Genomic DNA, 15,424 nt, shown 5'->3' with positions numbered 1-15,424 from the left:
ACACACACACACACACACACACACACACACACACACACACACACACACACACACACACACACACACACACACACACACACACACATCTCACAAAAACTTTTTGAGTAAACTTGCACACAAAAAAAAGTCAATATTCTAATCATCCAAAAGCCAGAATAACTAAATTATGACATGCACACCAAACTGTGTCCTATTCCAACAGTACGAGGTTACACTGACGCGTACCTTTGTGAATAAGATGCTTACTTGACATTTAACGTAGCAACAAAGAAATGTGTGTCAAGAAATGTGCAGCTGATTGTTAATTAGTATTTTTTTACATTTCTAGTCATTTTCCTTTGTGTCAAGTGGCTGTCACCTAGCAACCAACTGGTGTTGATCATACGAGCTCACTCAATCGGCTCCGTTTCACTCAGCAGATCGCCGTTAATGCGTTAATAAGAGATGTCACGGGGACCTGAACGTGTGTGTGTGTGTGTGTGTGTGAGTTGGGAATGAGAACCAGTTGGCCCATTCCTAGATGTAAATAGTTCTTCTAGCTCTTCCTAGGTTTAAAACCAAACGGAGACCTGATCCCTTAAACTATGGGATGGAAACAAACATTCACAAGTCTGCCTGCATTGTGTTCCGTGAACACAACATTCCATTGTTTCATTTGGTCCATCTATCTGTCCTGTATAACCGTACCGCTGTCTGTTATTCACACGCTGTGTTTGCCGCTTGTATTTCGCTATAAAGTTATGATTAGTATTCGTGGTGCGGCGCGTGGATTACATCATAATCAGCGGGTCAACAAGTTCGCCCCCACTAATCATCGGCAGCGCTAATTCAAATGTAGCTGGCGCGGCTCGTCGCGACAATCAGAGCGGAACAACGATGAGCGAGCCGGGGGGGGGGGGGGGATAACAAATGGTGCGTGTATGGAGAGAGAGATTGAATCCAAAGAGAAGACGGCGACGGGGCTCTGGGTACAGCGGGCGCGATGGGGAGAGACACCGCGTGGGGTTAGGGGGAGGGGTTATATGCATGTGGAGGAATTTGTGAATTTGTGAGACTGTTCTAAACCTGACGGATGATGTAAAGTGAAGGTGGGATGACCTTTTCTCCACCCCCCCCCCACCAGTCTCCCATTCCTCTTGGGCTAATTTTTTGTTCTTCCACAGAAGCCGTCTGGCAAAAAGACTTCCCTTGTTCTCGAGGCGACGAGGCCCCTCGCCAGCTCTCAGGGGAGGAAAATGAGATGGGGGGGGGGGCGCGAAACACAGGAGGGAAAGCAAAAAAGTAAACAAGTGCAGATGGTCTAAATGTTCTTACAGTACGTCGGTGGTTGAGATGGCGATTCAATACAGAGAGAGAGGAGGCATCACGTTCTGTTCCTCCAGCAGACTTTCCTTCTCTGCTTCCAGGGCGACCCCCCCCCCCCCCTCGCTAGCAGTCCGCCCACCGTCTCCCTCTCACACACCTCCACGCACCTCCTCGACACACCGCGCGTGGACTTTATATTGGTTCTTACCTCCGTGCAGCCTGCCGGGAGGGGGGGGGGGGGGGGCACACACAAACAATAATAATACACAGCGGTGTGTTTCTCTCGCTGTGTGATGAATAGTTCTGGCACTACGGACACGGGAGCCTTTCACATCCTGGACCGAGAGAAAGAAATGTGACAAGAACATCCAACATGTCGAGAGTGTTCCTGAAGTCTTCAGGAGAAAAGAGAGAAAAACACTCATGAAGCCTCATGAAGAAAAAAACACAAAAAAGCAACACAATTTAAAAGGACACCGCTTACGAAAGGGGAGACGGGAAAAGTATTTATTATTTAGGGTTGTGTGTGTTCATGCCGCGCGGTGCACTAAAACCTCAAGATGAAAAGCCACGAGACGTAAAGTCTCTGCAGCGGAGGAAAGGAAGCCTCGACGGGGGGGGGGGGGTCACCGTGACACGTAACTTCAGAGGGAATCTTTGACCGTGATGCACGAGGATACAAACCAAGCGTCTTCTTTTTCCCACACACACAGATTCCCACCATCAGATCCATGTGCCCGCGGGGTCAGGAGGGGACGCCGGTGCGTCTGTTACGGGTCTGTAGTTTCACTTCGCGGTGGAGCCGGTGGACATTCTGGACAAAGCATTACATATTCGGAGGAGATTCTGCCGCCGCTGCTGCACGCGTGTCTCCACGAGGCCGTTTAGATTCCTGCATGTCAACACGCTGATCAACCGTCTCTAGGAAGCCACACTCGACGTACTAGGATACACTGAGGGAAGCCCCCCACTCACCTCACGGGACTGTATTCGATTCTACCAAAGTACATAGAGCGTGTGTCCCGCTGCAGATGGGGGGGGGGGGGGGGGGTAGTGCCGTCTGCACTTCTGCTCGTGGTCAATCCGCCCGTGTCTCCGCGGCAGCACCGTCCAGCAGCAGCCGGCATAGCTCCTGGGGGTCGGTGACGGGGAGCGAGCAGGCGGAGTCCCGGCAGACGTAGGCCGTGGCCACGCCCCCTCGCTGGGTCATGGTGGAGAGGGCGGGCAGCCGGCGGCGCAGGAATCCGTCGGCATCGGCGTCGATGTGCATCAAAACCTGCCGGAGGGGGAAACCACGTCAGATAAATCCCATGTTGCCGCCACACTGGAGCACACGGGGACTTGATATAATAATAGCAGAACAGTCTGAATATGAAGATTGTCAATCTTTAATCAAAATTGAAGATTGATGGGAATGAGCTTTTGATTTCGACCGTCAGTAGATTATCTCGACTCCTCGAGCTCAACACAGTTCATTCTGTTCGATTGTCTTCGCTGCTGCACATTTAATGCCATGTTGCTTTTTTTTTTTTTGCCATAGTCTAATAACTGCATATTCCATGCTTCACATTTAAAAAATAAAGTGATGCTAAAATACATGGATGAATGTTATTTGCACTGGCTGCTGTGGTTTTATTAAGAGTTAGAGAGAGTAGCTAGTGGGTAATGCGTGTGAACACACACACACACACACACACTCACACCTACAAATAACAATCAGTGGAGCATCCATTTCCCAGTGGAGCCTCTCAAGAAAGGAAGGATCACAGTTGTGACGGTGATCGCTTTCCATTTAATTTTGTCCCCATCAATGCAACCTCGTTAATATCTTATAGGAACACACGAGAGCATCCGGACAGACGGAGACACACCCTCCTGAAAACAACCTGCTGCGGTCCGATGAACACGAGTGGAGACAGACAATGGAGTGTGTGGATGGTTCACGTGCCCACTGCAACACCAGTGTTGGCCTTTCACATCTCTGTATCTGCGTGTGTGTGTGTGTGTGTGTGTGTGTGTGTGTCGGTGCTCTCCGACAGGCAGCAGAGCAAAGTTAAAGCCCTTTTCGTCCCCAAGGAAAGCAACCCGTCAAACACGTGTGAGAAATGACAACGTGAACGACGAGCGCGGTCAGGAGTGATACAAGGACAGGGAGGGAGGGTGTGTGTGTGTGTGTGTGTGGGGGGGGGGGGTAGCCAGAGATGACAGAGTGTGGAGAGAGCTCTTGTAGAGACCCAGGTGTGTCTGACCTGTGTGACAGATGACAGACTGGAGGTCGATCTGAAGGCATCAAAGGAGACACAAGTTCTGATGGCGGTGGGTTTGACACGCAACGCAGACGATCCATCATTTCAGTAAACCTCACAACACACACACACACACACACACACGATATGATTTGGGGTGCCTCCGTATGCCGGTTGTATTCAGCAGGGGACCTTTGAGGCCGCTGCGTCCAGTGTGACTGCTTTCAGCCCGTGTACAGGTGGCTCAAAAAGCCAGAATTCTGATTGGCCCTCAGACAACAGGGTCCATTAGACAGACACGCCCCCTTCTGTCCCCCGTCGGACCGACTGCCAGCCGGAGCAGACCGGTTGCCTCAATGAGACCTTCTACTCTCGTTCAACGACGCGTCCCGAGTCTCGGTCCATCCAGGTGGTCATCTGCAAGCCGACTGCCAAGAATCTATCACCGGGTTACGCTTTTCCCCTTTTCGCGTAAACACAATTCTTCCATCGGCATGACGACGGGATGCTGCCCTCACCTCGTCTCATTCCTCTGCACACAGCTCGGAGCAGAGATGACCTGAAGCGTTCACGCCAGATCGCTGTCGAGGGGCTTGGAAAACATTTTTAACGGCTGCAACGCTCACACACACACACACACACACACACACACAGACCGCTGGGGCGTGTGATGGAATGCGGTCGTAGTGGTGTGACCGTCGCCCCGCCGAGTTGCACCTCTTCTTCTCATCCTCTACAGGGGCCCAGACCACGTCCAGCCGAATGCCCTCAACTTAAAGGTCACACTGTAGTCAAAACAACACTATCGGTGCACTACCCCTGTCCCCCCACCGGGGACCGGACAAGGGTGTGTGTGTGTGTGTGTGTGTGTGTGTGTGTGTATGCTCAAGAGTTAAGGAGAATGAGAGCAACACAGAGCGACAGATTATGTGTGAATGTGATGAAGTGAGAGTGGTCTTGTATTCGCAAAATGTGTGTGTGTGTGTGTGTGTGTGAAACTGTAGCAGACAGCCCAGTTGGATACACATGAGAGCAGTCAAACGCCCACAGACTTAATCCCTTCATACACTGGGCAACGCTAAGAACACACACGCACGCACATACACACACACGTATATGTACACCTCCATATGTTGTCTGTTAATGACAGAGCAACCGGGAGATGGAGAGGACTTGGATGAGCTAAAGTTCTCATAGCGCTTAAATATTAGCGCTTATTTATATTTGACCAAACTCCGCCCACAATGGGCAACACATCCAAGGAATAATTAAATCGTGAAGTTGGGTAAAGTTCGGACCAACGTGCTGAACCACCTCGATGTTGCTGCCCGCTGACCTCCGCCGACGGCTTTATAGACGCACCGGCAAATGGTGGAATCACTCAATGGAGTGACGTGTAAAAACTCAGACGAACAAGTCTAAACTACGTGGGGTGAGATGAGCGCCTGACTGCGTGAAGCGGGGGGGCCACAGCTGTCTATCAACCTGGGCTCTGCTCTCGGGCCGGTTATTGGGCTGAGCAGGTTATTCACAGGGCGGCAGAATCAATTCCCAGAATGCAACGCTGTATTGGCGGCCTTTGATGAGGGAGGCGGGCGGAGGTGACGCAAGACAGCAGCTTGAATTGTGGGAGGTCAAAGGTCACCGGTGAGGACTGTGAGACTGGCTGGCTGTAATCCTCCTATGCACTGTGTTTCTAGTTCTTTCCTTCCTTCCTTCCTTCCTTCCTTCCTCCCTCCCTCCCTCCCTCCCTCCCTCCCTCTTGCCCAACCCGTCACCCTGCTAACTCTTCTTCACGTCTCTCAGGTCTTGTTAGGGATTTTTCACACAGTTGTTTTCCCTCCACTCTTCTTAAAAAATAGAAAAAGTTTCCTCCCGTCGTTCTCCTCCCGTCCCGCTCTCTTCCTCCTCTCTAGGGCACCGGGATAAGAGAGGAAAGACTCCGGGGTATCCTTTCCCGTCTGCTTCTCCTAAATCCTCCAACAAATCCCCGTAACACCTCCTCTGACACAGCGTCCCGTGGCGCTCCTGAACTCCATTTCCTAACCTAAGTGCTCCACAGAGAGAGCCGGCGAAACCTTAAAGTCCCTCCGTGTGAAGACGTGACTTTAAGAGACGAGAGCGCTAACTCGGATTGTTTACGGGAGGAACATAAAAACAGTAACGGCTGATTATAAAGTGGCATTCAGCACGGCAACAAAAATAATTCACAATTTGGGAATTATAGTCCATGTAAAACACTTTTCGGCTCAGAGCTAAAAAATAATGTCCACGCATGTAAATCTTGCAGTGACAGGAGTTCATACTTTGAACCACGCTGTCGTTCTGCCACGGCGCTTTACTACCGGAGAGACCTTTGAGAACACAGAAGAGGTGCGCTCCGTTAATGTGAAGCGCTTCGCTGAACACACGGGGGTGCGGGTCCAAACGAGGTCTGAGAAGCGCCGGGAAGAAGGTCAGGAGTCTGTGTGGATGTTTACAGAATTGGAAATGATCGACCCAAAATGCAGCCGTTTATTCTCAATGCAGATATGACTCAACAGCAGCAGGCTTTTATGTAATAATACTACATAATACATAATAATGAATTCCTAATAATGAGTATATAATATTGTACAACCCCCCCAGAGGAGCCGGTGATCTCCCGCCTGAGGGGGCCACAGCCGCACATATCGAAATACACGTGTGACAAGAAGTTTATTAGTTATAGAGCGGTTCAGTGTTGTGAGTGTAGGGGGTAAACGGGGTTCAAGTGTGTGTGTGTGTGTGTGTGTGTGTGTGGTTCAGCACGAGCTGGGTTCAGCATTAGAGGGGCCGTGAGCCAAACAGGCGAGGAGTAATTGGATTTAAATCAGACATGTTCCCAGCTCACAGCGACCTCGTGGAACGTGGAGCACCAGCCCCCCCCCCCACCCCCCCATTTAACATCCCTCCGTCTCTTCGTGCCTTTTGACGCTTCGTCATTGATCTTTCCTCGTTCAGACTCCAGTTCTACTTCAGTCTGATTGGTTCCCCCCCAACTCATCAGATGTATCATCTTGTTGTGTATTTTCTTTGGGGAGATTACTACCAGGAATTAGTCACACCCACACACACTATCTGAGCAATAGCACAATCTTTGCCTTTAGAAACAATGTTCCCCACTCGGGAGTATTCAGAGACATCGCCCGCCCCCCCAACGTGAGGTGTATGCCCCTTCTCCTATTCAGCATCTCATTGGCCCCGGTGTCTTCCTGCGGTCACCGTCATCTCCTCCTCCCTCGTCTCCTTCACCGCGTGCCTGGTGTCCTTGGCTCGACCCCTTTGCCTCGGCCATTCGCGGACGCGGCCGACGCCTTCCATCAGGCCGAAGTCTCATTCGTCTGAATTTGACGCGTTGGAACAGCTAATTGGAAGTTAGTTCACACTGAGGTAACGACTTGCGTACTCATCGGGGATAGAAACGGATGTTTCACACATCGCTCATCGGACACGTGAACCCGCCCTGGAAACGTGATTAACCTGGCGAGTAACAGCATGAGCGACCGGTCCTCGCCGGGTGTGAGAGTCCACAACATCCATCCCCGTCAACAACAGACCCGTCCCCATAATGGCTGCTGCCCGCTGCCCGCCCCCCCTGAATCGTGGTCCATGCCTACTACCAACTATTCATACACTCTGTCATATTCATGTGATTATGTAACTCTGTAATGATTCCTTCTGGTCACATGACGTCTATTATTCTGTCCCTCCTGGAGAGGGATCCTCCTCTGTTGCTCTCCTGAAGGGTTCTTCACTTTTCCCCCACTGAAAGGGTATTTTCTGTTATTTTGGGGGGGGGTTTTCCTGATCCAATGTGAGGTCAAAGGTCAGGGATGTCTATGTGTACAAATTGTAAAGCCCTCTGAGGCAAAATTTGTAATTTGTGATAATGGGCTATACAAAATAAGCTGAATTGAATTGAAGCAGTGTGTCTCAATGTTGTGGGTCTTCTCTTGTATTTTAAAAACGATAAGGATGACGCCTTCTTTTTGACAAAAAAGCTGCAAAACCTATGATTGAAGTGGAAGAAGAAGAAAAAGAAAAGTGCCAGTATCCCTATTAAATTCTCAATTTCTAAAATGAAAGAATACTAGAGATTGATATTAAAAGGTTGGGTTTGTTTTTTACATCATTTCTGGACCATTGTTATTATGATGAACTACAGCTACCACCCAAAGGGCTTCGATACTAAATTTGCTGAAGTAAATAAATATTGTATCATTCACACATCTCCCAACCTTCTTTTATTCATTGTATCTCTTCATTCATTCATCATACACTCAAAAATAGAAAGAAAAAAGGACGCATGGCTTCGCTGTCCGGATGCCCTCCGTATCGGATATGCGTTCATCCGGCTCGTGAATGGCAGCGTGACTGTAAACAAGTCTTAAACAATCTACATTTGCAGCCAAATCAAATCATGCACCTTTATTTCTTGACGGCGTGCAACACTTGACTTTTCTTTTTAGGGGCTCGTACAAAGATAATTACGTCGTTGTCACCATCTAACATGGAATCAGTCGGTGGATCCGCTGAACCCCTGAGATGTCAAAGAGTATTCCCATTATTATGAAGTTTTGAAAGCTGAAACGTCTGAGAAATATAAATGTGGCCTTGGGAAACACCAAACTCCGGATCTCTAGTCTGAGTCAGACTGACAATTGACTGACAGACTGTCCAATTCATAACCAGCAGCCTGTGTCAGGGCTGGCAGCAAGACTTACACACACACACACACACACACAAACACACACACACGGCATCCCGATGTTAGGAGAGGGATTTAAGGTAATCTAATGCCTGAGAAAGATAGTTGGGGAAGTTAATATGCTGAGGGGAGGAGAGGAGCTCACGCTGACCTTTACAGACCTACACTTACACCGGCCAACACCCCCAGGCACTGTTCAGCGCCACTCTGCATCTGTGAGTGTGTGAGTGTGAGTGTGTGTGTGCATGTTACAAAAGGTTACTGTTAAACTGCTGCCACCATATAAAAAAAAGGTACTAATGTTGGAGTTAATCAATGTGTGTCTTCGTCCTGCTTCTGGGGTGTAATGACACGTTAGTGTGACAATATGTCTCAAACACACACACAGAGAGAGAGAGAGAGAGACACACAGACACACACACCTTATGTGGTAGAAAGAGGGAGTTGACTGCTGCTAGGAGACCGGCGGTGTCCGGGGCATCCCTCTGGCCACAGATCACGATCTAAGGAGAAGAAAAAGGAAGAAAAAAATAGATAATAAAGAGAGGATGGAGAAACACGAAGAAGAGGGATAACGAGATGAGAGGGTATAGGCAGAATGAAAGAGGACGGGGGCAAGGTGACGCATCAAAGGAAGGGGAGGAAGTGCTAGAGGTCAACGCTGTATTGGCAGCAGTAATGAGGGGAGGCAGGTGTTTCCTCGGCCCCGGAGCTCGTTACCCGTCGCCCCGACTCGACTGACAGAAAGCTCGCCGTCCTCCTCCTCACCGTCTCAGTCTCCGTGACTCTTTGAATGACTTTTACTTGATGCTTGGTTTCATTATTTCCCCCCAGGGCTACAAACACTTCTCGTGGTTTCTTAACTGTGTAATGACTCGGCTTGGAACAGATTGCACGAGATATTAAAGTGTCATTTGGAAATTAAATAAACCAAACCTCTGACAGATTGGTGGGAAATCTCTTACATCTTTAGCAAATGGCAAATAAAACCCGACTTCTCTCGGAGCTGAAGGTTGTTGCGCTAGCATCTCATCTCCCCGGCAACATAACTTCCAAACATACAGTCTGTCAGATCAGCTATCCGTCACATTTGGATGATATATGTAACACCTTGAGTATAAAATCAATCCGAAGACATCGCCTCCGGCTCTGGTGACATCGTGACTGCCGTTTCTCACCCGATGCAGAACATGGAATGAGACACGTTCAATAATAATGAAACATATGTACGAATCAGAGGAGGTTATTAAAGATCCAAGGTTTTGCTGATTGATAATAGCTGTGAGTTCACGGAGCCACCGGCCTCTCAAGAAGCTTCTTTTTTTGGGGGGAGCGAGTTGTTTGGACGAAAACGTGATTTTCAACGCCCCTTGTGGTGAATTATTGCGCTTCCAAGACCGTGAAAACAAGTTGGAGCAGCCGAGCCCCCCTGTGGATCCGCGTGAGCTCGGCGGTGGACGGGAGACTCACCTGTTGGAGCGTGCGGTGCTCGCTCATGAGGGCCTGGACCATTTCCGGCAGCGCTATGGGCACCTTGGTCAGCCGGTCGGAAAACGCCGCCAGCAGCTGTCGCGCCCTCTGGAGCCACGCCCCCCTGCCGCAGTAGTGGGACAGACGCAGGAGGTTGGACGCCGACACCGAGTTAGCGCTGGGCTCGGCTCCGTCCTGATCTGATGGACACACACACACACACACACGCAGAGGCCATAAGTTTACCGACTAAGTTTACTGATGTATATAATATATATATATATATAATAAATATAGAATAATATATATATACATATGTATATAATATATATTACATAATATATATATATATTATATATTATGTAATATATATATATATTTTTTTAATTTAGCTAATGTAAAACATAGAGCAACATCAGAATTTTAGTTTTATTATTTATTTATGTTCACTCTCCATTTTGGTCGTTAAGAAGTTACTTTCTGCTCCACTACGTTCCCCAGCTCGTCACCCGTTTGTTACCCTGGATCTGATGTCATCTCAATCGCATCACTGTTAAAACCATTTTTTCAGGGGGGGGGGGATATATATGACGAGTTCATGGCCTCCAGTTCTTTTCAGTTCTGAGCCCACACAGAAAACCACTCTGCAGTCATGTAGAGCTACATATCACTGAGATGATGGACAACTTTATAATGAGGCAAAATACATAAAAAGTGAACACAGAGTCGTGGTCACGTGATCAATAATAATAATAATCAGACGGTGATGGCACTCAAACAAAAGGAGGTTGGATGTGTTAAATAGGACGAACGCACATATATTATATCACGTCTGCACTGGAGTCTTTTATAAGGCATAAATCTGGTGAAGCATCGGATACGAAGCTTTAGACTCTGTGACGATTTGTCAAACTAAGAGGAAAGATGGCGAGCTATCCAGCCCCCCCCCCTCCTCCTCCCTCCACCCACAGTAAACAACTGTCCCAGATCTCCATGTGTGGTGCGATGGGACTAACCGATGAGCTCATGCCCCGTTAAGTGATCGGCCCTTATCTCTTATCAGTGTCCAACGAGAGCCTGGAGGTGATCTTCTCATGACCCATGACCCCTGCTTCCCATGCCAGTCTACGAATGTGTGTGTGTGTGTGTGTGTGTGTGTGTGTGAGAGACTTTTGAGTCAGTCGACTCAAACTGCAATTCTAGGTCAAAAGACTTCCCTCCACGGACTCATAACTGCCGTACATGGAATATACTATATATTTTATGGCAAGCATGTATTTACAATCACATATAGATGCAAGAGACCCACACACACACACACACACGTGACTGAACTGCAGTACCAATTGTATTAGATCCTGCAGTACGTTTCCTCTCCCTGAGCCCCATGGCGAAGGAGCCTCAACACACACACACACACACACACACACACACACACACACACCGAGCGAGTCTCTCCTCTTAAAGAGCTCCTCTGAAGGGGGTCGTATACACGGCCGAGACTAAACTGCCTTCAAACACACACACACACACACACCTATATTACCAACAGAGGAGTATTTGCGCTACACCACCCGTGAGTGGATCGTTGTTTCTGGTCTTTTTGAACAATAAAAAGAAGAAAAAAAGAGCTGTGATGGAAACGCCTATAAAGACGGCGCAATAACAAATAATAACAAGAATAAATTGTGAACAACGGGAGTCGATGGAGACTTCACTGACCAACACACAGCTGATGTTTCCTATTCTCTTTACATCGGAACGAGCATTCTGGGCCACAAGCGACAAGAGATCTCAACAAACACTGCAGACTTTCTCCAAATAAAAGTTTAAAACACTTAAAACAGATCACGTGTATCATTTTAACATTACTCCTACACACACACAGGGGAGTGTGGCAGGGCTGTGAGAGGTAGTGTGGTGGGGTAATCCGTCTTGCGGTGACAGGCCACGGCGTCCCCGCTGCAGCGGGTGTAGCGTCACTAATGGGCTTCAACCCGGCACGCCCCCGCCGCCATAAGGGCTCCGTCAATCCTCTCAGAGGAGAAACCTCTCGCACGTCGGCTTCGATAAATACACACACAGAGATGCAGGTGTGACGGCGGGAAGGGACAGCCCTCAACAAACACACACACACACACACAGGCAGCCATCATCTGTTATCTGTCAACAAGAACAACTATTAGCCCCCCCCCCCTCCGCCCATCTGTGGCACGTGGCTCCCGTCTCAACTACTTGCTCCAGGCTATCCGTCTTCGGCACACGAGTTGGTGAGCGCGTCTTTTCCTTTTTAGGTGAAGAAACATGGCGCCGTGGCATCCGGAAAACATTCAAACGGACAAATATTCCAGACAGAATACTTCTCAGGGGTTAAATATCAGTATTTGTAGTGTAAGATTGGGGTGTTGAATAACAACGGTACATTTGCTATTGCTACGATTATATGAAATCATGCCCCGTAGAGGACAGTGGGATTCAGTGACCAGAGACAGTCTCCACAAAGTCACGTCACCCATTGGTTTGTGGACCGCAGTTTTGATTTTACTCTAAATTTACCATCATTTATTCAATGAGCATCACGCTGTACTGTAGAAGACTTGAAACTAGAGATTGAGACGTAACCTCTTGTTTACTGAGGGAATAAATCAAGTTCTTTTCTCACAGACTTCTATACAATCACTTATTCTTGCAACCAGAGTAGTCGCCGCCCTGCTGGTCAGTAGAGAGAATGCAAGTTTTAAGACACTTCTGCAAAGAACCAACGTTTATTTTCTTTTTCCGTTGTAGACACAGAAAACTAAAATGTGTATCCTGTTATGGCAATAAAAGAAGATGGGAAAAGACAGGATGAGATCCATCAGGAGGGGAAAAAAGACTTATTGACAGTGTTTTCCATCAATTTCCTGCAGCTCGCCACAGTTTCACAATAAAGCTACGATATGTCTACACTTCTCAACATGCATTCTGCCCGGGGGATTCAACTTGGCGGGTTAGGGGACGGACGTCTAGACCAGAAAGGTCTGGGGTGCAGGTGGCTTTGTGTGCCCCCGCCTCCCCCCCCCTCCTGGATAGGGCCCCCCGGGCTTAAGGCGCACCTGTCAACCCGGAGTGTGCGTGAACCTCGGACTCGTGGAAGATGCATGGGAAACAAAAAGAAACAGCCAACAGCTGCAACAGACAGGTAACAGATCAAAGGTCAACGTCTGCATGTCCACGAGGTGAAGAGGGGCCGCTGTGAATGTCAAGGTCAGACACATTGCTATTTATATCCCATCAATCCATCAAAAACTGAAACAAATTGAATAAAATAAACCTGTTCCACTTATTAGAATAAAATAAGTTGGACCATCTAGTATTTTAATGTCACAATGACTTTATTAACTTTTATGCTAATAGTGTAGCCAACAACACCTGAGCTCAAATTAAAGGTTGAAGGGCACCAAAAGGACAAAAAGAAGGAAGATCCATTTGCTAAAAAAGGTGAAGACGTAATTGTGGTGAGGCAGGAAGTGGATGTCAGCTTCCCACCGCGCTGCTGTTCCAATCTGTCACGAGGCAGATGGTGCAGGAGTCACGATGGAGACGCATCTGACAGGTCGGGTGATAAAAGCAGCTGAAGAATCAGAGCGTCAGGCCTCGACTGCTTTCATGGAGGAGGAGTTCAACTTGAGTGAGAGACAGTTGCACTTTACTGGAGGGGGGGGCTTATCCTCTACCTGCTCTCTCCATCCATCTGTTCACCCTTGCCTTCCTCTCCTGTGGTGAAGCGATGGCGATTAACGTGTAGAGATGTTACAGCAGAAGCTTCTCCTTAACCTCCAAAACAAAATCGATAAGTGTTGAAAAGATCATATGAATAATACCGTTGCCAAATGAATGACACGCTTCGTTTTCTCTCTCTCCCTTCAAATCAATGCAACCAGATCGTGGCGATGGGTTGACATGAGCAGACTGTGCAGCGTCTGCAGGCCTAACATCCAGTATTTATTCCTATCCATCCGTGTCCAGGCCACAGAGGAACGCTCCACCGATAGTCCTTCGCCCGTCCATCAATCCTTCACTGAATCTCTCGACCTATCAGAGCGACCGCCAGCAGCAGCGGCGTCGAGGCCGCGTGTATTTTCTACGGGTGGACGACCGCCGTCTGCTACCGTTATCGTCGGTCCACCGCTTCAATCCAGACGGAAATATCCCCAACATCTTTTCACTTCTGCTCTAGCGCCACCGCGAGGCGGACACGTGTCGTCTTTGGGCCAAATGCCGATTGGAGGCATTGCCGTATCACGCGGTACAGACACGGCGCTGCCCCACACGGTCAACTGGGCCTAATGTTCCCATCAGGTTCAAGATTCAAGATGTTTTTATTTGTCACATACACACACAGGGTGTGCAGTGAGTGCATCCAAGAAATTTGTATTGAAATGCATGGCTTTGTTTTTTTATAAAATACAGGCTACGCATTACACCAAAAATACCAAAGAGCACATATCTTAAGGAGCTTGTAGTACCATATTGCCCCACTAGAGAGCTGCGCTCACTAAATGCGGGACTACTTGTAGTTCCTAGAGTCTTAAAAAGTAGAATGGGAGCCAGAGCCTTTAGTTATCAAGCTCCTCTTTTATGGAACCAGCTTCCACCTTCAGTCCTGGAGGCAGACACAGTCACCTCGTGTAGAGTCGACTGAAGACTTTCCTCTTGATAGTTAGTTCTCAGATGGATGAGTGTGTTTGAGATCTATGGACTGCCTCAACAAAACCGTCTTATATTTCTCATGTTGGCTACAGGCTAGTTATGCATGCAGTTGTTTATAAGCCTACAGAAGAGCAAACTTAGCTTTCATTCATTTGTATGCTTTTTTAGCCCAAAAAAAGGAAAATCCTTTGGTTCTTTATTTAAATGCTCATCTCGCAATAGACCAGAAACCGTCTCTCTCTGCTGTGTATCTGACGATGTCTTGACTGCCTAAAGTGAGGGGTGACAAGGGGGGGGGGGGCTGGGTATTCCAAGATCTAGACCGGTGACATCTAATGACAGGTGGGTGCATCCTAGCCCTCACCCTCCTTGAGGCGCAGCAGCACCGCGCTGTCCCCGGGGTCGCTGCAGAAGTAGCCGCCGCCCTGCTCGTCCCAGAAAAGCGCGTCCTGCCGCCGCTGCAGCTCCTCGGCCCACTGCAGCCACTGCGGCCGCAGCGTGGCCTCGTACAGGTCCAGCACGCCGCAGATGACGAAGGCGTAGTCGTCCAGGAAGCCGGAGATGGGCGTCGATCTGGAAGAGGAGCGAGGAGTTAAAAATGCATCGACGGAGACGGGTTACCGCCGGTGAACTAGTTCAGCTTCTTGCTCTTTGCCTTTATGAACCAAAATGCTGTGTTTACGTCACCCGGAGATGATCGAGCTGCGGTTTCAATCAAACAGTGTAGACAACCCAGAGGAGTTGGCTCGGAAAATAAAGAGCCCGAAGGAGCATCGGTGACAGAACGGGGGCTCTGTTATGATGCGCATGGCGGGCGGAGTATAATCTTGCCCTGCAGCATTTTTCTCAAAGAGAAATTACTCATATGCCTTCCCTTTGCCGTCACACTGTAGGAGACACACACACATTAGGCGAATGTGGTTACAGTTAAACCCACACATCTAGAATCAGTGTGGCACCTACACCCCTCGCCTGCATCTCC

The 15,424-nt window shown here is 48.6% G+C and overlaps 1 protein-coding gene across 3 annotated transcripts in view; it reads right to left on the bottom strand.

Annotated features, from left to right (window-relative positions):
* Nucleotides 1-1,790: 1,790 nt before the first annotated feature.
* The window catches only part of spata20 (spermatogenesis associated 20), a 30,721-nt gene continuing 17,087 nt past the window's right edge, over nt 1,791-15,424 (bottom strand). For all 3 annotated transcript variants that reach the window (XM_056429240.1, XM_056429241.1, XM_056429242.1), the window contains exons 13-16: nt 14,807-15,015; nt 9,751-9,950; nt 8,703-8,783; nt 1,791-2,581 (exon numbers count right to left, since the gene is read on the bottom strand). In XM_056429240.1, the coding sequence (XP_056285215.1) occupies nt 2,384-2,581; nt 8,703-8,783; nt 9,751-9,950; nt 14,807-15,015 (688 nt within the window). In that variant the 3' untranslated portion in view covers nt 1,791-2,383. The remainder of the gene's footprint in view (nt 2,582-8,702; nt 8,784-9,750; nt 9,951-14,806; nt 15,016-15,424) is intronic.

The sequence above is a fragment of the Pseudoliparis swirei genome, chromosome 13, assembly GCF_029220125.1.
Source record: "Pseudoliparis swirei isolate HS2019 ecotype Mariana Trench chromosome 13, NWPU_hadal_v1, whole genome shotgun sequence".
Classification (NCBI taxonomy): Eukaryota; Metazoa; Chordata; class Actinopteri; order Perciformes; family Liparidae; genus Pseudoliparis; species Pseudoliparis swirei.
This window is presented reverse-complemented; position numbering and strand designations above follow the sequence as displayed.